This window comes from Manihot esculenta, chromosome 8, assembly GCF_001659605.2.
Source record: "Manihot esculenta cultivar AM560-2 chromosome 8, M.esculenta_v8, whole genome shotgun sequence".
NCBI classification, from domain to species: Eukaryota; Viridiplantae; Streptophyta; class Magnoliopsida; order Malpighiales; family Euphorbiaceae; genus Manihot; species Manihot esculenta.
Genome location: NC_035168.2, coordinates 38,526,609 through 38,548,110, shown reverse-complemented (window position 1 = coordinate 38,548,110; position 21,502 = coordinate 38,526,609). Strand labels below are relative to the sequence as shown.

The window sequence follows — 21,502 nt, the reverse complement described above, 5'->3', positions numbered from 1 at the left end:
TCAGTCGAGGCTACCTGCTCAACGGGTTTGGGCAATCTGAATTCTGCTTGCTGAAGTGGTGTGGACAGACCACGATCTGTTTGTGTTGGGTGCTGGACTTGCTTGGGCAAACAGCAGCTTGCCTGTTTCTTCTCTTCTATCTGTTTGGGCAAATAACAATTTGTCTACTGTATGCAGTTTGCCTGTCTATTTGGCCTAATGTTTGGGCAAACAAATTTTCTGGATCATTTTCTGGCAGATTTCCTTCAGCTACCTGTTTTTGCAATTGTGCAGCCCTATCATTAGCTCTATCATTCTGAAGCTCTCTCCCACTTCTCAACGTGGTGGCACTAACATTTTGCTTTAGATTAATCTATATTTGGGAAGGTAATTTCCCTTGAGATTCTAGCTCACTCATGGAAGTAGCCATTTGACTCCTTTGCTCTTGAAGGTTTTGCATCGTATTTGCTAAAGATTTTATGATCTCTTCAAGGGGCACACTAGATTCCTGAGGTGCTGCTTGGGCTAGATTTTGATATTGATTTGCCCTAGCATAGCTGAAGTTCGGGTGCTCCTTCCAACCTAGATTGTAGGTGTTAGAGTAGGGATTGTATCTCTGCTGTCCATTTAATCCTCCATTGGCATTGACTTGCTATTCTTGATGAATTTGTTGAGCCTGATCTACAACCAAACTACGGACAACAGAAGTTAAATCAAAAATTTGTGAGGCTAAGGAAGATGTACTTACCTCATTAACTCTATTTGGTAGTTCTCTTTGATCTCCATATTGCTTGGATGCGACTGCCATTGTTGAAATTAACTCTCTAATTACTTGAGGTGTTTTATCTTCAATTGAACCTCCACATGCTGCATCAATGAATTTTCTTTCGGATGGCAGCAAACCTCCATAAAAATGTTCAATAAAGGATTTATCAGAGATGTCATGTTGAGGGCAGCTTGTGCACAATCGATTGAATCTTTTTCATCTTCATAATCTTTTTGCTTGATGCAATGGATCTCTCTTCTGATGCCAATAACTTTTGAGGTTGGGAAGTATTCGCTCAAGAAGGCTCTTACCATCCCTTCGCATGAAGTGATGGATCCGGATGGTAAATAGAACAATCAATTTTTGGCAAAATCATCAAGAGAAAAGGGAAAGGCTCTTAATTTAACATGGCTTCTCTTCTTTCCTTCTCTCTCTCCAAACCAAGCTTAATAAAAGCTTCTGCAACCACCACTACACTTCCTGCTCCAGAGATTCTTGAAGAAAGGTTTGGTAGAAAAGGTATCAAATTCTTGGAATGCAACAACATTCCAGTTGTTGAGCTAACAGTTAGAAATGGCTGCCCTTTAAGGCTCCAGCTACCTGATGCTCATGTTACTTCCTACAAGCCAAAAGTTTATTGGAAGGATGAAGGTTTTGAGGAGCTTCTGTTCACTGTTCCAGGAAATTAGGAAAAGACCCTAGTAAGTCAATAGGTGGTATTGGTTCGGTCATCAATGATGCTTCTAAAGCTAGTTCTAAAGAATCACTCATTACTAGTTCAGAGTGGATTATCAAGAATGTTGATTCTCATGCCATTGATGCTTTCCAGCTATTTGCTTTGCTTAGTTTCATTCCATTATTCACTCTTCTTGAAACTAGTTCACTCCTCACACTGATTGGTACTTTTGGGTTTGATTTTGATGCCATTAATTTGCTGTTAGTTGGTGATCAACTGCAGTGATGGAAGGGAGAAGAATCTAGGATTAATTTCAGGGAACTTCAGTTTATCCCCTTTTAAGCTTTTTATCCGAGTATTTGTCTGAATTTTCAGAAAAAATTAGTCTGAACAATTTTAAACTCACAATAGACTGAACTTGTGATTGTTGATTTCTTACAGGTGGAACTCAGCTTTACTAGTGGAGTCCTGGATATAACATACAATGTCTCACTATATCCATTTAGCATTGCAACAGCAGTTATTGTAAAGAACAATGGCCGCCGTCCTGTGGCTCTAACCAGTGCTATACTGAGTCATCTCAAATTCAAGAGGCGAGGAAAGGCGGCAATCCAAGGATTCAAGGGTTGCTCCTACTGCCCACTCCTCTCCTTTATTTTCTCCTTTCGAAATTTTGTCACCCAGTGAAGCCATGAAATCTGAGTTTCCAGGCTTATTTGATTTTGATTCTGAGCCTGAGGACAAACCAGGCACATGGAGAATTCAAGATGTAACCTTCACAGTTTTGAAGGATAAGTTCAGTAGAGTATATGCTGCTCCACCACAAGAAAGACTCAAGGCAATTTATAACACCCCACCTTCAAAATATGAAACACTTGATTCAGATGGTTTTCGAAGCCCTTATCAGAAAGGTATAGTCAGGAGTAATTTATCTGCACTGACCCTGCTGCAATGCTGGTGCCTGTTGTTGTGGAGCCAGGTAAAGATTGGAGGGGGGCACAGGTTATTGAGCATGATAATTTGTAATTAAAAATTCGTCATACTTTTCTTTTTCAGTTTCTGTGGTAGTCAGATTGGTTGATTTGTCTGGAAATCAATCTTGTAATCACAGAGTGTTGTCTTTGCTCAAGAGATGTGATTATAGATCATTAGTCCTTGAAGCTCTCACTCTGATTTGAAGCTCTCACTCTGATTTAAAGCCCAAAGAAGTGACCTATAAGATTGAATGAAGTTCCTTAGCAGCTTGGAAAGAGAAGGCCTCGAGGACATCTAACAAGTGTTTAGCTGCAAAATATTGGTGGCTGTAAGCCAATTTGGAAATCAATAGTAATGCAAACAAGATCAGCATCATATTTTGTATTTGTTGTTTATATTACAATGGAAATGAAAGAAAAGGCAGCAATATCTGTAAATCTGAAGAGTTAAAAGAATGACACAGGTAATTTCTTTCTGTCACCTGAAAGGATAAGATTGAATTCTTGGCGAACAATATTGGAATTGGAGGAACTTAAAGGCACAATGGAAAGATGTATTCAAAATACCTAAGTAGTTTTGAATTAGAGCCAACCAAAAGGGACTAGCTGAGGCATCCATGGAAAGAAGGGTTAAGTATAGCTTCCAGTTCTCTATTCTCATTGAACTTTGTTTCTATCTCCTTAAGTCCCCCCAACAAAAAGACATTTTCTTTTCATTCTTAGTTTCTTCCTATTTTTGTTCAATGCAGCAAGAGAGAATTCCCACTTCCATCTGCAGCTTCATTCCCATACCAAACAATCAATGTGGACTACTTTGAGGGAGAACCCAGTGGCTGTGGAGTGACTTTCGAAGATATCAGCGATAGCTGCATTGCCAAGACAGATTGGAGAATGGCAGTTCAGCCACCTTGATACTTCCAAGTGGCCTGATCCATCATAACAGACTCATATGCAGCATTGTGGTGCAGTTGAGCTGCTGCAAACATCTGTCTCAAAAGTAAAAGATGGTAATCCTGTTGTACATGGGGATCCTCAGCCTTAAACTTTGGAAGGAATGCTGAAACTTCATGATCTCCAAGTACTTGGGCTGTTCATGCTATTTGAGGATCTCCTCGAGACGATTCAGTTCTGTCCACATGATATTGTCAATTTTAAAGAGATATTCCCAAGAAACTGGATATGGTTCCGGCAAACTAAGAGATATCGTGATTTGTGAGTCTCAACGGATATGGCTGGGGTGCAAGAAGTCAAAAGAACTCTGACAAAGGGAGAGAAAGGCAAATACGAGTGGAGAAAACATGAAGCCTGAACTGAAGAGACCGATAACTATAAGCATTTAACTGACCAAATTAGCAAGAGTTTACAATAGTGGACCATGGGATTTCAGTCATTGACAGGATACTCGCTCAATAACTCATTTCCCTGTACGAAACATTTTCCCTTTCTTTTCTTAGATAAACGATTAATCTAAAAATTCTGTGAACTCCTCGGGTTTGCAACGTTGATTCCAGTAAAATGTCCATCCCAGAAAATATTTGATATTTCCACCTTTGGTAAGCATCAGAGTTGGTTCAACCAAGAAAATAGCTAGGTTGATATGTGGGACTTGCAAGCCAGTCCTGTCTATGAAACTTATTGGATATACTCAAGAAAACATTCAATGCATTCAGTTTTACTTTGTTTTTGAATCTTGCTTCAGAATCTTTTCTATGCTGATACAAAAGCTATGACATGTATTCATTCATATGTGTAGGAAATCAGAAATGTGTAAGCCAGTAATGTCCTTGAGATGTTTAGCCAGGTAGACAGCATAACCCTGATCCTTGAATAATGATAAAACTCAATAGTGCTAGAAAATATAAACTTTCCTGTTCTTAATTAGAAATGATGTGTCGTAAAAATGCTGGTATGCAAAAACATCTTATTGTGTGAAAATGAAAATTTTGCAACTCATAATGCATGTAATGAAAAGAGAGCACTATTTCTTCCATCTTTCAACCACCTCCATAACAATAATTTAAACTTTAAAAAAAATCTCAACATACATTTGAACACCTAAACGAAGTGAGATTTCGTTCAGACAAGCTAAAAAATTTTCTACGTAGAAGCACATTAAACATCCAACAAATTGTTGGAATGTCTATCAAAGATTTTGATTCAACAAGGAACTGATTAAGTTGGAACAAGATATTGGCCTTCTTTCTGACCATCAGTCCACATTAATGAGGTAAGAACTGCAAGAAGAGCAAAAAACAGACCAACAACCAACCTGTAAGAATTCCTCCAATGGCTCTTTCTGTTATGACACCTTGGAGTATCATCTTTACTTTCTGTAACCACTTCAGGAGACGCTTGCCCATCAGTCTCAACTGGAATACCATCTGTCGAAGATACTGACTCGGAAGTGTCTTGGAATTGCTCATCATCAGCATACAAGTTTCTATTATCTTCAACCTCACATCCCACGCTATGTTGAAAGCCATTTATGTTGAACTTCATATTTGGACTATAACCAAAATTGCTTGACCATGGACTTCTAACCTTTCTGCTTAGTTTCTCAGAGAAGTCTGAATCCACATCTGTGGGGTCCTGAAGAGAGCGAATGAGCTTTCTTGGAGTTGTGAAGATGTTCATGTTATTTATATGAGAACCTGATCTCTGAAAAAAAAACAGAGAAGCAAATATGATTCATATTAGTAATCACAACCAATTGCATGAACAACAGGGGGAAAAATGCATTGTAGGCAAATTGTAATATTTTTCATGCTTCAACTAGCATAACAAGGAAGCACATAGTAAGAGTAATAAGTATATGGAAAAATATCAACAGTCAAATTACATTAGAGCTATGAACTCTCTAATATGTGATTCTCGTTCCAAATTGGCAACAATTTTTAGATATAAAGTATGCTGCTCCAAGGGCAACAGGAAAAGAAAAAACATCCACTTACATAAGAAAAATCAGAAAATGAAGATAGCGCAGTGGCTAGAAGGGTCAGAATCAGAAACCCTTGAAATTAATTTCAAACATCAATTTTTTTATCTTCATTTTGAAAAACTTGCTAGAAGTTTAAACATCTATTTTTTCCACTTTTCAATGGAAAGTTTATCACCATAACTTACCTGTATTTTGCAGGCTCAGGTTAAAATTTATTACCTCCATCTGACCCATGCTAAAATATGAGAACCAAAACAGAAAAAAAATTGAAGCAAGCAATCGTTGAAACATGTACCAGAACAATCACCTGAGGGCTGGGAGTGGTACTCCTTGGTCCATTTCTAGGAGTTCTTGGCAAGAAACCTGCAAAATCTCCAGCTTGATCTCCATTTTCGGTAACTTCATGATGGCCAGAGTGATCAGAAAATGCATCATGGATTGAACTTCCATGAGCCAAATCTGAAAACAAACCATCTTTTAGAGATACATCCACCCCTCCATTCTCAAATCTCCAAAGTTTTCGGTTCACACTCTGACGGTCAAAATCCATGTCTTGAGAAATCTCAGTAGTTGAAATAGGTGATTCAACCAAAGTGTCATATTCAATAAAAGAATCAAGTGTCTGTGATTCAGGTGATATAGATGCTGGAGAATGATTTCCAGATCTAGATACAGTCCTCCTTCCTTTGTGGTCTCTTCTACCAAAATTTGAGCCAGTGACTGAACTAGAGCTCTTCTCAAATTTTGATCCTTTCTCTGTGGATAATTTTTTGGCGGTTTGCAAAGCTTCAAAAGCAGCCCCTCTCACAAAAGCCATCTGATCGGTCTGGCACTTCTCCATCTCCTTAATTATCAAGTCAACCTCTGAAAAAATGCTTCTAGGATCTAAACACTTCATCAAGAAATTGACCATTTGAATAGCAGACAACCTTTTTTGAGAATTACTCTCTATGACACCAGCATCCAAAATACGCAATCCAGATTGTATCAACAATCTTGCATATGCTTCAACTATTAAAGGATTATGCTCAGCCAAAGCCATGACTAAGCCCATATGTGAGATAGTCTGAGTGCACTTCTCCTCTAAAGCTACAGCTACATTTTGGCAAACCATATTCACCATCTCATCTGAACAAAACCGCCAATTATCTGAGTCTACAAGAGCCTTTAAGCAAAGAGCAGCCCCAGAAGTAAGGCTTTCCTGCGAACCCAAGAGAGCTTGTGAAAGTGGCTTACAAAGAGAGTGAATCACATGCCTCTTCTTGTCCTCATCCATTGTTGGGTCTATGCCATATCTTGCAATTGCTGGCACCACTTTGGAGCATGCTTGTTGAAGAGGAAAAGATCCTGCACTTGAAGCTAAGGTCTTGATAATGGTAGCCATGATGCTATCAATCTGAGAAACGATATTGACTCCATGGACACGAGCAAGAACTTCATAGAGTGAGATAGTGTATTCCCCAGATAAAGAACCCGTTTCTTTGGTTTCGGAAACTTGGGCGAGAAAGAGCGGAATTGCCTTAGAATCCAAGCTCTTGACATATGATTTCAGTGCTCTCATGGCTGATCTACGACTATCAGCATCTTTGTCGAGATTTGCCAATTCTTGCCGAAGAACTGGACTGAGATTCCTACCCATTTTTTTACCTGAAAAACAGACGTCCCAATGGTTATTGAAACTAAAGATAGTTAAGTTACTAATGGAATTTCTTTCATGATTTAACTAGGGTTCTTAAGTACATCCAATTCTACACCCAATGATTACATCTTTAACAACTTAATGTTGAATTCATGCAAAGTTGAGAATTTCTTCAATGAAGATCTAAGACTGTCCAAGATTTGATTTTCTTTTTCAGGACCAAACTGATGGTAAAGAACAAAATTATGCAATGTGGAGAACAAAAATAAACGAAGATCTTTATCTAGGAAAAATCACAAAAACGCAAACAGAAGAGAAAACCAGGACCATGTATGTCAACATTGGGTACTAAATCAACAGATATAAATAAGAAATAAGAAAAAAATCAAGGAGTAACTACAGAAATACAACAGAAAAGAATCTTGCTTTCTGTGAATAAAGTTCAAAACCAAAGGTTTATCAAATGGGTCCGTTGAATGCCGGGCAGCTAATAACATAATGAATCTAAAGTGCACAAAAATACAAAAGCAACAAACACTGAAGAAATACAGCACATTAACTAAAAAGCCTCAGATGACTAACTCAAGACTTTTTTCCTTTCAAAGCAACTTAAGCAAAATCAAAACTAAAGCACAGAATTATAGAAATACCTCCCGAATAACGCTCTCTTGCAGCTTCTTCTTCTTCTTCTTTCCCTTCTTGCAGGGCAATGCTCAGCTCAGTGTTCAATAGACTCCAATACTTGTTTACTTAAATAAAAAAACAGGGTATCCAAATTCAAGAAAATGAAAACAAGAACAAGAAACAAAACCACCCCCAAAAAAAAAAAGTTGGAGAATTTGGAAGCAAATCCAAATCAAATAGTGTTTCTTGAGGGTGTGAAGAAATTTAGCTTGTGAAACGTATAAGCAGGTGAGCGTTTTAGGGTTTAGTCCAGGATAAGAAATATGAATCATTAATTTTTATGGGCTGTCCTATGAGATTTCCTTTTCTGGGTTTCTTGTTTTTATACAGTAGGAGTACGTTGAAATTCAAATCTTTCTATATAATTCCGCCGCTATCCCTTCTCTAAGGGCTTTAGTATATTTGAATGGTTTGACTTTCTTAATTTAATTTGATCCAGTAATATTTATTTCTTTAGTTACCCGAATATTATTAAAACTATTACTTTCCATATTATGGATTGAGAGTAATTAAAATTTTACTATATATTATATAATTAATTACGTTAAATTAATATTATTATTATTATATGTATATGATTATTTTTTTCCTCAATAATATTGAGAAAATTAAATTCAAAATTACTGGAATTGATTATCATAGTTTTAAGGGTAATTTCTTATTTAATTTTTATTATATAGAAAATTTTTTTAGTTTAAAAATATATTAAAATATAAAAATCTATTAATTTTAACTATCAAATACTTTATTATTTAATTTTGGTAATATAAAAAATTTATTAATTGAATTTTTAATTTATAAAAATATTTATTAATTAATTTTTTAATTTAAATTTTTTTTATAATATTATAAGAATTAAATAGTAACTTTGATAAAAATCGATTATTTATATGACTACAATTTATTTGAAAAAACAATTCCTACAAATCTCCCAAACCAAGTAGGCATTCGATCGCGTGGCGGTTATCCGGTAGTGATGGCAGATGATTGAGGGTAATGTAGTAGTTTTCTAAAAAATTTGTTCTCTACGGTTTCGCGCTACAAAAGGAAAAGTTCGTAGTGTTTCCCGCTCTCTTATACTTACTCGCCCAAGATTCCAAATCCCACAAAATGAAATGACCGTGAAGCCCTTCTCCCCAACAGGTTATTTTTTTTGGACGCAAAGCTTCTCCCCAACAAGTACTTATAAAAAGCATTCCATTCAGCTTGTTAAATTGAAATTTTTTGATATTTTTCTCTTTTTTTTTTTTTTTGCCAAAGATGATATTTTTCTTTAATTCACTAGTCTAATTGACATGAAAATAAAGTGAAGATTCATCCCTTTTTCAAGATTTTGCCTTTTTTTGAACCCTAATTCTCAAGGAACTAAATTCCAACACCTTGTTTCCATCAAAGGTTGTGCCAAGAAGATGAAGAGAAGGGTGTGGTCCCATTTTCAGTAGACAAAAGTGATAGCTTGTGATCACATCTCTGCCAAACAGATAATAGGATAACTATGTGAGCTGCAGCGTCATACTGGCATCCATTTATCCAAAAATTTACTGTTTGTTTCCATTCAAGATTTAAGAACCCAGAACCAGACTATAAAGTCCTCTATTACCATTTTGTCCAGTTTAGTCAAATTTTAAATAAATTAAATCGATTTCAATTCAGGATTGAACCAATTCAGTTTCGATCCAGACCATGGCCAAGACTAGTTAGATTACAGATTTTGGCTCCACAAACCCAGAAAAGCAGAAAGTATTAGTGACAAGCTTTGTATACATGTCTATACTTATTGTCTTCAAACCAACAGCATTGAAGGCATGCATTGCCAGCACATTGTTGCTGTAAATTAGGAGAAAGTTGAAGCAGTGGACTAAGGAGGACTATAATTGGAGAGTTGTTACTTGCAAAAGAACTTGGCTCTAATTGACTAAATCACTGATCATAATGTTGTGTTGCCAACAAGAAGGAACAAATAAAGAAAGCAGCTGAAATCATCAAATTCATGTACATATATATATTATCATTGACATTGAGGTAGCAGTCTGCATGTCGGACAATACCATTTTCCCCTGAACCTTGTTTCTGGTGTCAGACCAACACATGCGTAATGGAACCATTCACCTCCCTCGCACTGTAATGAGAAATTGTGAGCGTTAAAGAAAAAGGTACTCACAAAATAGTTTATGAATGCAAGAAACAGTAACAACTATCCATTGTTCATAGAATGAATTTAAAAACTACCCATAACCTTTTTTAATTAAAGTTCTATACCCGTAACCTTTTTTAATTTCAGATGATCTCTCTCTCTCTCCATCCAGTCTCCAGCAACAATTACATATTTCATTAGCGCACCCACCCCAACCAAAAAGGGGTAGAAATGGGAGCAAGTAGCTAAACCATTTTACTGCTCTATTGAGTCTGCCTTTTACATTTATGCTATATGCTCATACAAATTCAAGGGCCTGTCCCAACTTTCATTAACTCCGTTTCAGTTAGAAAATGAGAAAATAAATCATAACAAACTCATAAAACTTCTCCATATTATGTACTGTGGTACAATTAGTTAAACACACAATTTTAGATCTTTACTCTCACTATGTCAATTTATCATGTGAACATCAGAAATATCGTCCAGAACTCTTAAAAAGTATTCTAATGCCCAACATGTAGAAATTAAAATAAACAATTTTAGAAAAAGAAGAAAAGAAGGATACAGTAAAGCTAAATCTACTTACATTTTCATTGTCACAGGCAATCATATCTCCAAAAGACACCTAAAATGGTCACAACCATTATGGTAGTTTAGTAGATGTTCATGACCTTTTATCCATAACCAAAGAACTTGCCAAGCAACTCTCTAGAAAAGGAGTTGACTTTGAGCTGAAAATAGTAACAAAGGTAAAAGTAAGAACCTGATGGCAGACGCAGTAAGTAGGTTCATTTGGATCGATGGGCTGATCAACATCAAGAGGGACATTGAAGTCCTTCTTAATCCCTGGAGGAGGCATGAGCTCAAAATCCCTATCACGTTCTCGATCCCATTCTCTCTCCCTGAAATCAATCCTTTTTGATTGAGGTGTTCCATAAAAGGACCTGCGTTTTTCATTTTTAGGGACTAATAGAGGTTGTGGAGGAAGTATTGCTGGCTCATCTGCTGATATTTTTCCCTCTGAGAACACGAAAAAAGGCAAAATAAAAACATAAAGTCTGTGAACAAAAGAATATGAGCAGTTCAAAAATCTAGAAGAAGCACTGAGTTCCCAGAAAAGTAGCCAGTTTACTTCGTCTTGAACAACTAGATGAAATTGATTTTGGCAAATGGTTCATAATGAAAATTTGTCCGTAATCACAATATGTTAAAAGGCCCTTTTTTCTATGAGCAATGATTTGTACCGAGGTAAAAGCCCAATAACTAATTTTTCTTCACTAGATAAGGGCTGTTCTGGGGTTGAGTGTTAAGATGAAAATAAATAAATTGCAATCATTGTACCATGCTTCAAATCCTCAGCAAAGTTGTTCAGATCTTCATCCAGACGTTTTATGTGGCTGTCTATCTGCATGACATAAAAAAGACAATGATTATAAGTTAGCTATAGTAGATTCATTAAAGCCTGCAAACAGTTAAGCTGTAAAACAAAGCGAACCAACAAAACAGGCTCTGGTTTACATTGCAGTAAGCCAACAATAATTGTTCTTTTACTAACAGAACACTGTCACATTTAATTGGTTTTATATATGTTAAGGGCCTGGTAAGACCAAAGCACCAGAGAGGACATGTTTAGAACCAAGGAACATGATAAAACTGAAAAAGTAGGGGACTAGAGAGATATAATAGTGTGTCATCGGTGGCAGGGGTTTTCATTGAAAAAAGAAGCTCCAAAAGAAAATCTGCATATCAATAGGCATTAAATGCTCTTTTCCAATTTCAACAATTGTAAATTCAAACCTCACAATATAACACTGTACTCAACCACTCAAAGATACTGCTCAATATGCATTAACCTAGCTCTCAAACCTAAGATGCATATTTCAAAACATTTGTCAATAAATAAACACTTTTCTAACAGGGACTACAGCATAACCTAGGAGTACATGGAAAATGTCCAATTTCTCCCAGCACAATCTCACACCATAAATATTTAGTAATTTCAACTGATTAAAGGCCTTAGCATGAAGAAAACTTACGAGGTCATAAGCTTGCCGTGCCAGCAAAACTTTCTCAGTGCATAAACTCAATGCGTTATCCTGATTTGCCTCAATATCCTTTCTCATCCTCTCAACAGCATCATCCTCTTCATTATTGCTGTTATTATAAGTACCATTCCCTCTCCTTGAGCCTTGTAATGCCAATCCCAAACAGTAATTTGTTTGCTGTCTGGTTTGGTTTATCATTGCTTCCACCCAATACAGAGACAAATCAGACATATGCACACTTAAAAGGGGAGAAACACAATAATATACAAGTGCGTGAAAGACATTTATGGACCCGCATGGAAAACTAGACATATGCCTACATGGAATTGGATGGAAGTGTACATTAATTTCAATAAAAATTGCATGCACCGCTGCATATACATGTAAAAGATTTGTATTAGAAATATTCTTTTGGAAAATATCACTGAAAATCCTAAAAACGAAATTACCCTACATTCATACGCTGGAAAATGAAAATAAGGAAATATACACGAATTACACGTATAAGGCTTACAATGGGATCGTTCATCGAGTTCTCTGATAGTATTCAGAAGCCTTTGAAGCTCAGCTGGCAATGTACTTGCATCTATTCAAATTAAAATTCAATTTCAGGTCGACGAAATTGGAGAAAATTAATCTCATATCAAAATTTCACCCAGGAAAAAAGTTATGAGGGAGGTTCTAACAAAATGCGACGAAATTGTGGAACTTACACTCAAGGTAATCGTCGACGTAGACTCCGGTCCGGGCAATTGCCATATTTGGGTTTCTTTTTCTTCTCTTGTTTGGGTTCTAGGGTTTTGCTTCTGCGAGTTCTTTTTTTGTGTGCTGTGTTTAGCGGGATGAGAAGGAAGAGGAAAACGGTGTCGCTTGGACTCCTGGCTTCAAGGAATTTAACGATGGTCAGAAAGTTTTTTCGTTTTACCGTTGGAAGCAGACACGTAATCGTAAATGGGTAAGGTATCGATAAAAATTAAAATATCTAATTTTAAATTTGATTTATATTTATAATATTCGACTGGTGTTAAATTTAATTAAAAATTAATATAAATTATTTATTTATTTTAATTTAATTATTATTATTATTTAAATAAAATTTAAATTTATTTAGTATCATATACTTTAGTTAATAATTTATATAAAAAAAAAATTTTAATAATTTTTATTTAAAAAAATTAATATTTTTAAAAATATTTAATTTTTAAATAAAAAATATACAAAATTTTATAAATATTATTGTAAAATATATATTTTTATATTAAATTAATTATTTATATAGATAAATTTAGATAATAAATATTTTATAAATAAAATCTCAATTTAATTTAAACATGTCATAAATATTAATTTTCAAATTTAATTATAATTATTTAAATTTATTTTATGAGAATTTAATTAGATCGACTATCTGATAATATTTTACCCGTTGCCCTTTCTAATTGGGAAGCGGAAAATTTAAATAACTACTAACAATTCTAGTTTAAACACTTAAAATTATTTTTACTAAAATATATATAAATAATTCTTACATTACATTTCAATAGTTATCCACGACCTGGGAGTTCAATTAGCCAAACTATAGTAGCATCCATTTATTTGAGCTATTTGCTAAATGCGTGTTGTAGATTTTTTTTTTTTTTTCCTTGGCGTTAATAACTTAAAATTATGTAAAAACATAAAAATTATTTTTAATAAAAAAATAATTCGTACTCGCTTATTTTTATTTTAAAGTTTATAATTTAATTTATATTAAAATAATATTTATATATTAACAAATAATAATAAAAAAAAAAAGAGCAGGTAAAATTTAAAAGATTTTGTAAATTTAAGTTTCTAACGTGATCTTTCATGGAGGGTAGAAAATTATCAGTTTCAATATCGCCGAGTATGCTTCTCATGTCTATGCCGACGGGGCGCCAATAGCACCACTTCTCAACAGACAAGCAGACTAGAGAAAACCAAAGCTTAGTGATCCATATCTCTCTGAATTTTCTTCCGCATATTAATGCTATTTCTAGCCATCTCAAAACCACCAAGGCATGATTATTAGCCATTTCTGCCCAATGTCCCTTAGAGGGTCTTCAACGTCCCTCCCTTTTCATGTCCTGCGTAAATTCAGACCACCATTCACTCTAAAACCCATCCAAATCCCCTGGAAGGTAATACCCAATTCGCCATTTATTCATTTCATTTACTTTCCCAAGAGCCTTTGTTTCAATTATCTGTACTTCTTGTTTCCTCTTTGTTGGTTGCGTTTCATTTTTTGTGCAGCGAGTTCATAGGAATTATAGTAAACTGACTCACAGTAATCTTATAGAATCAAGTATGGCGGTGTTATTTATTTACAGTCCAACAAAATGGGTATTCATATATATGAGTTATCCTTTTGTTAACTGAACTATTATATTCATTTTTTCAGTGTTTTCGTAGGAATTTAAGTCCACCGAGATTAGCTTATGATGCAGTTGACGAAATTTACGACCAGGAAAATGAAGGTCACTTTAGAGGAACTGAATTCCTGCATTTGATGGACGAGCAAGGAGTTCGAGCGAATTCTCAAACATATCTGTGGCTTTTGGACTTCTGTTTGAATTCTGGGTCCTTTGCAGAATGCAAAAAGCTTCACGGAAAGATTGTGAAGGCGGGTTTCGATAGAGAAAGAGTTTTGTGCGATAAGCTTATTGATTTTTATCTTGCGGAAGGCGATTTGGATAGTGTAGTTCAGGTTTTTGATGATATGCCTACTAGAAATATGATTACTTGGAATAAGGTATTATATGGTCTCGTTGCAAATAAAATGAGTAACCGAGTATTGTCTCTCTTTTCGCAAATGGTACAGGAAAATGTAAATCCGAGTGAAGTTACATTTGCCAGTGTTTTAAGGGCCTGTGGAGGTAGTAATACTGCTTTTTGCTACATTGAACAGATTCATGCTAGAATGATTTGTCATGGGTTTCTAACAAGTCCAATTGCGTGTAATCCTTTGATTGATTTGTATGCCAAAAATGGGTTTTTAGATTCTGCTAGAAAGGTTTTTGATAAGTTAAGTGTAAAGGATAGTGCTTCTTGGGTGGCTATGATCTCTGGTTTTTCACAGAATGGATATGGAGAAGAAGCAATTCGCCTATTCTATGAAATGCATATATCAGGAATATTCCCCACTCCCTATGTATTTTCCAGTGTTTTAAGTGCCTGCACCAAAGTAGAGTTGTTTGATACCGGGGAGCAGCTTCATGCCCTGGTTTTCAAGTATGGATTTTTTTGGGAGACATATGTGTGCAATGCTCTTGTCACATTGTATTCCCGCTTAGGGAACTTTGTATGTGCTGAACAAGTTTTCAGCAATATACATAAAAAGGATGAAGTTTCTTATAACTCACTAATCTCAGGACTAGCACAGCAGGGATACAGTGATAGGGCTTTGAAATTGTTTAAGAAAATGCAACTCGATCACCTGAAACCAGATTGTGTTACAATTGCAAGTCTCATGAGTGCTTGTGCATCTATTGGGGCTCTTTGTAAGGGAGAACAGCTACACTCATATGTGATAAAAACAGGAATGTGTTTTGATATTATTGTTGAAGGTTCTCTGCTAGATCTTTATGTGAAATGTTCTGATATAAAGACTGCCCATAAATTCTTTCTCACCACACAAACAGAAAATGTGGTTCTATGGAATGTAATGCTTGTAGCTTATGGGCAATTGGATAATCTAAGTGAGTCATTTCAGACATTTAGACAAATGCAGATTGAAGGGTTGATACCTAATCAGTTTACCTACCCAAGTATTTTGAGAACTTGTACGACATTTGGAGCTCTTGATCTTGGGGAGCAAATTCATTCCCAAGTAATAAAGGCTGGCTTTCAGTTTAATGTGTATGTCTGTAGTGTGCTTATAGATATGTATGCTAAGCATGGAAAACTAGATATTGCTCAAGGAATTCTTAGAAGACTTACTGTGGAAGATGTTGTTTCATGGACAGCTATGATTGCTGGGTACACGCAGAATGATTTGTTTTCTGAAGCTCTTAAACTTTTTGAAGAAATGCTAATCCGAGGGATCCAATCAGACAACATAGGGTTTTCAAGTGCAATCAGTGCATGTGCTGGTATTCAAGCACTGAATCAAGGACGACAAATTCATGCTCAATCATATGTCTGTGGTTTTTCACAAGATATTTCAATTGGCAATGCACTTGTTAATCTTTATGCTAGATGCGGTAAAATTCAAGAAGCATACTTGGCATTTGAAAAAAATGATGCCAAGGATAGTATATCATGGAATGGATTGATATCTGGATTTGCACAAAGTGGATACTGTGAGGAAGCGATGAAGATCTTTGTTCAGATGAAAAGAGCTAATGTTGAAGCTAGCGTATTCACATTTGGCTCTGCAGTTAGTGCAGCTGCCAATATGGCCACAATAAAGCAAGGGAAGCAGTTCCATTCCTTAATTATAAAAACAGGATTTGATTCAGAAATTGAAGTTTCTAATGCTTTAATCACACTCTATGCCAAGTGTGGTTGCATCGATGATGCCAAAAGAGAGTTTTTCGAGATGTCTGAAAAAAATGTTGTTTCTTGGAATGCTATGATTTCAGGCTACTCTCAACATGGATGCGGAAAAGAAGCAGTAAATCTCTTTGAAGAAATGAAACAGGTAGGTGCACTGCCAAACCATGTCACCTTTGTGGGAGCTTTATCAGCTTGTAGCCATGTTGGTTTGGTCAATGAGGGTCTTGCATACTTTGAATCCATGAGCAAAGAGCATGACTTAGTGCCTAAACCTGAACATTATGCATGTGTCGTGGATCTTCTTAGTCGTGCTGGTCGTTTGAGCCAAGCAAAAAAATTTGTTGAGGAGATGCCATTTGTTCCAGATGCAATGGTTTGGAGAACCCTTTTAAGTGCTTGTACAGTTCATAAGAACACAGCAATTGGAGAGTTTGCTGCCCTTAATCTGCTGGAATTGGAACCTGAAGATTCAGCAACTTATGTTCTTCTGTCAAATATGTATGCAGTGGCTGGGAATTGGGATTGTAGGGATCAGACAAGGCAGATGATGAAAGACAGGGGTGTGAAGAAAGAGCCTGGTCGTAGCTGGATTGAGATTAGGAACTCAGTTCATGCGTTTTTTGTTGGTGATAAGCTCCATCCCTTAGCAGATAAAATATATGAATTCTTGGCTGACCTGAATAAAAGGGCAGCTGAGATTGGTTACATGCAAGATCGATATAGCCTGTTAAATGATGTGGAGCAGGAGCAGAAGGATCCAACTGTATATATTCATAGTGAGAAACTGGCTATTGCATTTGGACTCCTTAGTTTGTCTGATCCAATTCCCATACATGTAATGAAGAATCTTCGTGTCTGTATTGATTGCCACACATGGATTAAATATGTATCAAAGATTTCAAACCGGACAATTGTGGTACGAGATGCATACCGTTTTCATCATTTTGAAGGTGGTGTATGTTCATGTGGAGATTATTGGTAAGCAAAATTGCAATAATTTTGTTGTAAACAAGGATTTCAAGGGGTTCCGAGAGCATGTTATGTTCCCAGAAGAATCTGCATCAGTGCTAAAATCACCTGCCACTTACAACTAATGGTAGGCTAAGATTGTCAGATTTCTTAGCTTTTTATAAAATTTGATTCATAATCTTTCATGGGAAGGCAGTTAACTCTGATAATTCCTTTTTGTTGTTTGTTGGTGATGGCCAGTCCAATCCTCTCCTAGCTTTCTGCCTTTTCATTTATTGATGTAAGAGTGGTGCTTCTTCCTATAGAGATTACAGGTAATTTCTTTTCCCCATTCTTTACAAGTTACCTAAATTGGTTTGTGAAACGTCCATTAATCAGTTTCTTCTTATTTTAAAAAAATTAAATAGTAAATTTAATTGCTGATTTTGATCATTTATTCATTTCCTTTTTGCAATTGAAAAGAACTATCCCTTGCAGTATTCTTGTTGGTACAGATGGTGCTAGAAGTACCACGTGGAAGCTTGTTGTGATAGAGCTGAGAAGTGAAAAGGTCCTGCAAAAGCTTGTTAGCATTCATTTTTTAGCAGACCTTTGGCAATGCTTGCTCAATGAGAGACCTGGAATTCTTTTCTTCATTTCTCAACACTGAAGCTGTTGGGCTCCTTGTTGTACATGATCTCAGGCAAGGGGAATCCATATTGCAAGTATACAGAATTAGAGAAGTTCAGAATGCATTATATATATATATATATATATTGTACTGTTTTATTATGCTCTGAGCACTAACAGTATTGTATTGTTTCATTGCTTAGCATCTCATAGGTTACCTTCTATCCTCAGCAGAATGTGGATGATTTCAGCTCAGAGGTATTTTTCTTTCATTTATGTAGGCTTTCTGAATTTCAGATAATCTTCATTGTCCTTCTCTGTAGTTTCCTTAGCATGATTAAGTGCGAAGAAAGATTACTGAAGTTAGGTTGAGGATAAGAAAATCATAGCTGTATGGTGCTCTATATAATAAAAGATGCTGTGAATTAATATTTATAATAAGATTTAACATGCAAATATGGACATCTTCTCCATGTAAGTAATTGTTTCTTTGAAGGGCTCAGCTTCTTGTAGATATGTGAGAGATTAATTTTAAAATTAGTTGTTCAAGAGTGAAACTAATTCATGTATGCTGAAGTTGCTGAAAAGTTTGTGAAATGTGACAAGAGAATAATTCGCTAGTGATGCTGCTTATTGGTTTCCTTTAGCTGGTGAATATTTCGGTGAGTTAGTTGTGTGTGATTTGTATTTTCAGGAAGAGTCTTCCCTACTGGGAGTAATTTCATGGATGCTACATATGATTTCAAACTGACATCAAGAAAATTCTTTGCAGACAAGTGGGGGAAGTCGATTTTATGTATAATTTTTCATGGCATAATATTTTTATGCTGCAAATGACCGTGGTGTGTCCATTAGAATTTACCTAGTTAGCATTATAATTGTACAGTTCAATGCATTTTTATCTTCTTGTCATTTGTCTACTCTGTCGACTGGGCAAATCACATACTATGCAAAGTTCTGTACATGCATTGCCTGGATGAATGCGGTATTTGGGAAAGTCTCTGCAGTAGTGCTTCATCATGTATATATATGTAAAGAAGAATTAAAGTCACTTTCTTATATTTTTATGATCTTTTTCAGACTAATGGAAAAGTTCTGTGATTCGAGAAAAATAACTCTGGTCTCTGGAGCAGGCAATATGTGGGGGTTGTAGAGCCGTGGGACATCGTTAGGGAAGAAAAGGTAAAAAAAAAAAAAGAAATTTTCCTCTCTAGTTTTATTTGTTACTTGATATTTCTTCTTGTATTCGACATGTCTAATACCCTAATGCTACTTTTCCTTTTTCTGATTATAACCCTCAGATTTTGAAAATTTTCCTTTTGAGATTTTTCTTAATAATGTGTGAGTGTGTGGTAGGAGGTGGGTGGGAGAGTTGTGACGAACCTGATGATGCATCATGCATGATTGGTTTAATTGATATAACTTTTCCACCTTTGCGTAGGCATTGACGCAATTCAACCAATTAAATAACAGTTTGATCAAGCTGACTTTTTCAAACTAATTGCTTCTATTTTTTTCTCGGGTGCAGTGACCAAGCTGCCCCTCTTGAGCCATGAATTACAGCAGGCATTCGAAGGGCAGTATTGGAATGCTAAGTTTAATGATGCAATGACGCATCTTCCAAGAAGATGATTTTTTTTTTCAACCTTCATATCCAAATCTGAAGATTTTTCTCTTGCAATCTTCAGCTACAAATAGTGAAGGCATCAGTTGCATACCTCCCAAAACAACAGAACTGTGCAAACTGTCCTAGTCTTCTTCATGGCAGGTGAAATTACTAGCGAGGTAGCAGTAGCTTCTTCTTCCCTTCCACTTAATGGTCGGGTAGCCATAGTAACCGGAGGTTCGCGTGGAATTGGCCGTGCCATTTCCGCTCATCTTCATTCCCTTGGTGCAAGAGTTGCTCTCAATTATGCTTCAAATTCCACCCAAGCTGATATCCTTGCATCTGAGCTCAATGCATCAGCTGCATCTTCTACTCATCCCCAAGCAGTTGCTATCAAAGCTGATGTTTCAGATCCAGATCAAGTCAATCAACTCTTTGAGAGGGCCGAACAGGAATTCGGCTCAAAAGTCCATATCCTTGTAAACTGTGCTGGAGTTATGGATCCCAAGTACCCAACTTTGGCCAATACCACAGTGGAGGACTGGGATATGATTTTCAATGTCAACACAAAGGGATCATTCTTGTGCTGCCGTGAGGCAGCTAATAGGTTGGCTCGGGAAGGTGGTGGAAGAATCATCACAATATCAACATCTGTCGTTGGAGCAAATTTTCCAGGATATGCAGCTTATGCTGCCTCCAAGGCAGCAGTGGAGACAATGACAAAGATACTAGCCAAGGAGCTGAAGGGTACAGGAATAACAGCTAATAGTGTGGCTCCAGGACCTGTGGCTACGGAGCTGTTCTTTTCAGGTAAAACTGAGGAAACAGTGAAGAGAATAGCTGATGCTTGCCCTTTAGGCCGACTTGGTGAGCCAAAGGATATAAGTGAAGTTGTGGGATTCTTGGCTAGTGATGCAGGGGAGTGGATCAATGGCCAAGTCATTAGAGTTAATGGTGGATTTGTTATTTAAATGACACGTGTCTGTGTTGATCTGAGGGTTTGAATTTCTTTTCACAAATGTTATGGGTGTAAGACTTGTCTTCAACTGCTCTTCCAACAGGGACTAGGCTGATGTTGTAGCCGAAGAGATCAGTTCTGTTCTTCAGAATGATTCGTTGGACTTGTATCATCCAATGGCTGATTTAGTCTTTATTTATTTATTAATCATTTTAGATTTTTAGAGAGTTAAAAAATTTTATTATTTTATTTTATAGAGATAAATATTTATATATATTAGTAATATACATTTTTATATTCATTATAATATTTATAAATTTTATTTATTTATATATATTATAAATTTAAATTATAATAAAAAACTAATTATAATAATTTAAATATAAACAATAATAAGAATTTTAAAATTTAAACTTATTATGTGATATCTTAATAATCTAACATTTAATATATTTTTATAAATTAAATAAATTTATTATTTAAATTATTTAACATTTTATTATTATTTTTTAATAAATTGAATGATAATGTTAATTATTTTTAATAAATATTATATTACATTATTTTATTTTTTTAATATTATGAAATTAAATTTTAAAATTTTAATAAATAGAATTTAAATGTAAAAAATCTTCTATAATAAAATTTAATAAAAAATATCGTCAATCAATTTAAATTTAAATATATTAATAATATAATTAAATAATTAAAGTAAAAATTTTTAATTAAATAATTAAATTAAAAAATTTTAAATAATAACATACTATAATTATTTTTTAAAAAAAATTATAATTTAACTTATAATAAAACTTAAATTTAAATCATTTAAATATTAATAGAATCTTTCCTTAATAAAATTTAATCAACTATAATTTAAATGTTAAGAGATTTCATCAACCAAACTGATTTTAAATAAAGTATTAATATAATTAAATAATTAAATAAAAATAAATTTATAATTAGAGGTCTTTTTTATTTTTTATTTTTAACTGAAAATTGGAGATTGA

The 21,502-nt window shown here is 35.1% G+C and overlaps 4 protein-coding genes and 1 pseudogene across 11 annotated transcripts; 3 read left to right on the top strand and 2 right to left on the bottom strand.

Annotated features, from left to right (window-relative positions):
- The first annotated feature begins 1,088 nt into the window (after positions 1–1,088).
- LOC110621608 lies at positions 1,089–2,447 on the top strand (annotated as a pseudogene).
- Positions 2,448–4,322: 1,875 nt separating this feature from the next.
- LOC110620445 (protein SINE1) lies at positions 4,323–7,959 on the bottom strand. 3 transcript variants are annotated; one of them, XM_021764185.2, is made up of 3 exons: positions 7,623–7,959; positions 5,629–6,980; positions 4,323–5,053 (listed from the first exon to the last, which is right to left on the bottom strand). In XM_021764185.2, exons 2-3 carry the CDS (start codon positions 6,970–6,972, stop codon positions 4,568–4,570), a joined length of 1,830 nt encoding a protein of 609 aa, XP_021619877.1. In that variant the 5' UTR covers positions 6,973–6,980; positions 7,623–7,959; the 3' UTR covers positions 4,323–4,567. The 3 variants fall into 3 exon arrangements, with proteins under 3 accessions (XP_021619877.1, XP_021619878.1, XP_043814681.1); XM_021764186.2 differs by having other exon boundaries at positions 5,641–6,980; positions 7,623–7,957; XM_043958746.1 differs by lacking the exon at positions 7,623–7,959 and adding an exon at positions 7,099–7,595.
- A 1,586-nt stretch (positions 7,960–9,545) lies between these two features.
- On the bottom strand, positions 9,546–12,723 carry LOC110620393 (PHD finger protein ING2). 2 transcript variants are annotated; one of them, XM_021764112.2, is made up of 8 exons: positions 12,552–12,723; positions 12,353–12,424; positions 12,159–12,209; positions 11,830–12,038; positions 11,135–11,198; positions 10,557–10,813; positions 10,380–10,418; positions 9,546–9,775 (listed from the first exon to the last, which is right to left on the bottom strand). In XM_021764112.2, the coding sequence occupies exons 1-8, from the start codon at positions 12,595–12,597 to the stop codon at positions 9,665–9,667; spliced, it is 849 nt and encodes a 282-aa protein (XP_021619804.1). In that variant the 5' UTR covers positions 12,598–12,723; the 3' UTR covers positions 9,546–9,664. The 2 variants fall into 2 exon arrangements, with proteins under 2 accessions (XP_021619804.1, XP_021619805.1); XM_021764113.2 differs by lacking the exon at positions 12,159–12,209 and having other exon boundaries at positions 12,552–12,717.
- Positions 12,724–13,664: 941 nt separating this feature from the next.
- LOC110621338 (pentatricopeptide repeat-containing protein At4g13650) lies at positions 13,665–19,585 on the top strand. Of its 5 annotated transcripts, none has more exons than XM_021765592.2 (7): positions 13,665–13,997; positions 14,258–17,449; positions 17,563–17,636; positions 17,817–18,026; positions 18,135–18,189; positions 19,012–19,113; positions 19,460–19,585. In XM_021765592.2, the coding sequence occupies exons 1-2, from the start codon at positions 13,878–13,880 to the stop codon at positions 17,333–17,335; spliced, it is 3,198 nt and encodes a 1,065-aa protein (XP_021621284.1). In that variant the 5' UTR covers positions 13,665–13,877; the 3' UTR covers positions 17,336–17,449; positions 17,563–17,636; positions 17,817–18,026; positions 18,135–18,189; positions 19,012–19,113; positions 19,460–19,585. The 5 variants fall into 5 exon arrangements, with proteins under 5 accessions (XP_021621284.1, XP_021621281.1, XP_021621282.1 ...); XM_021765589.2 differs by having other exon boundaries at positions 17,800–18,026; XM_021765590.2 differs by having other exon boundaries at positions 17,800–18,026; positions 18,626–19,113.
- LOC110621340 (NADPH-dependent aldehyde reductase-like protein, chloroplastic) lies at positions 18,990–20,712 on the top strand. The gene is made up of 2 exons (XM_021765594.2): positions 18,990–19,113; positions 19,620–20,712. Exon 2 carries the CDS (start codon positions 19,693–19,695, stop codon positions 20,506–20,508), a length of 816 nt encoding a protein of 271 aa, XP_021621286.1. The 5' UTR covers positions 18,990–19,113; positions 19,620–19,692; the 3' UTR covers positions 20,509–20,712.
- The last annotated feature ends 790 nt before the right edge of the window (positions 20,713–21,502 follow it).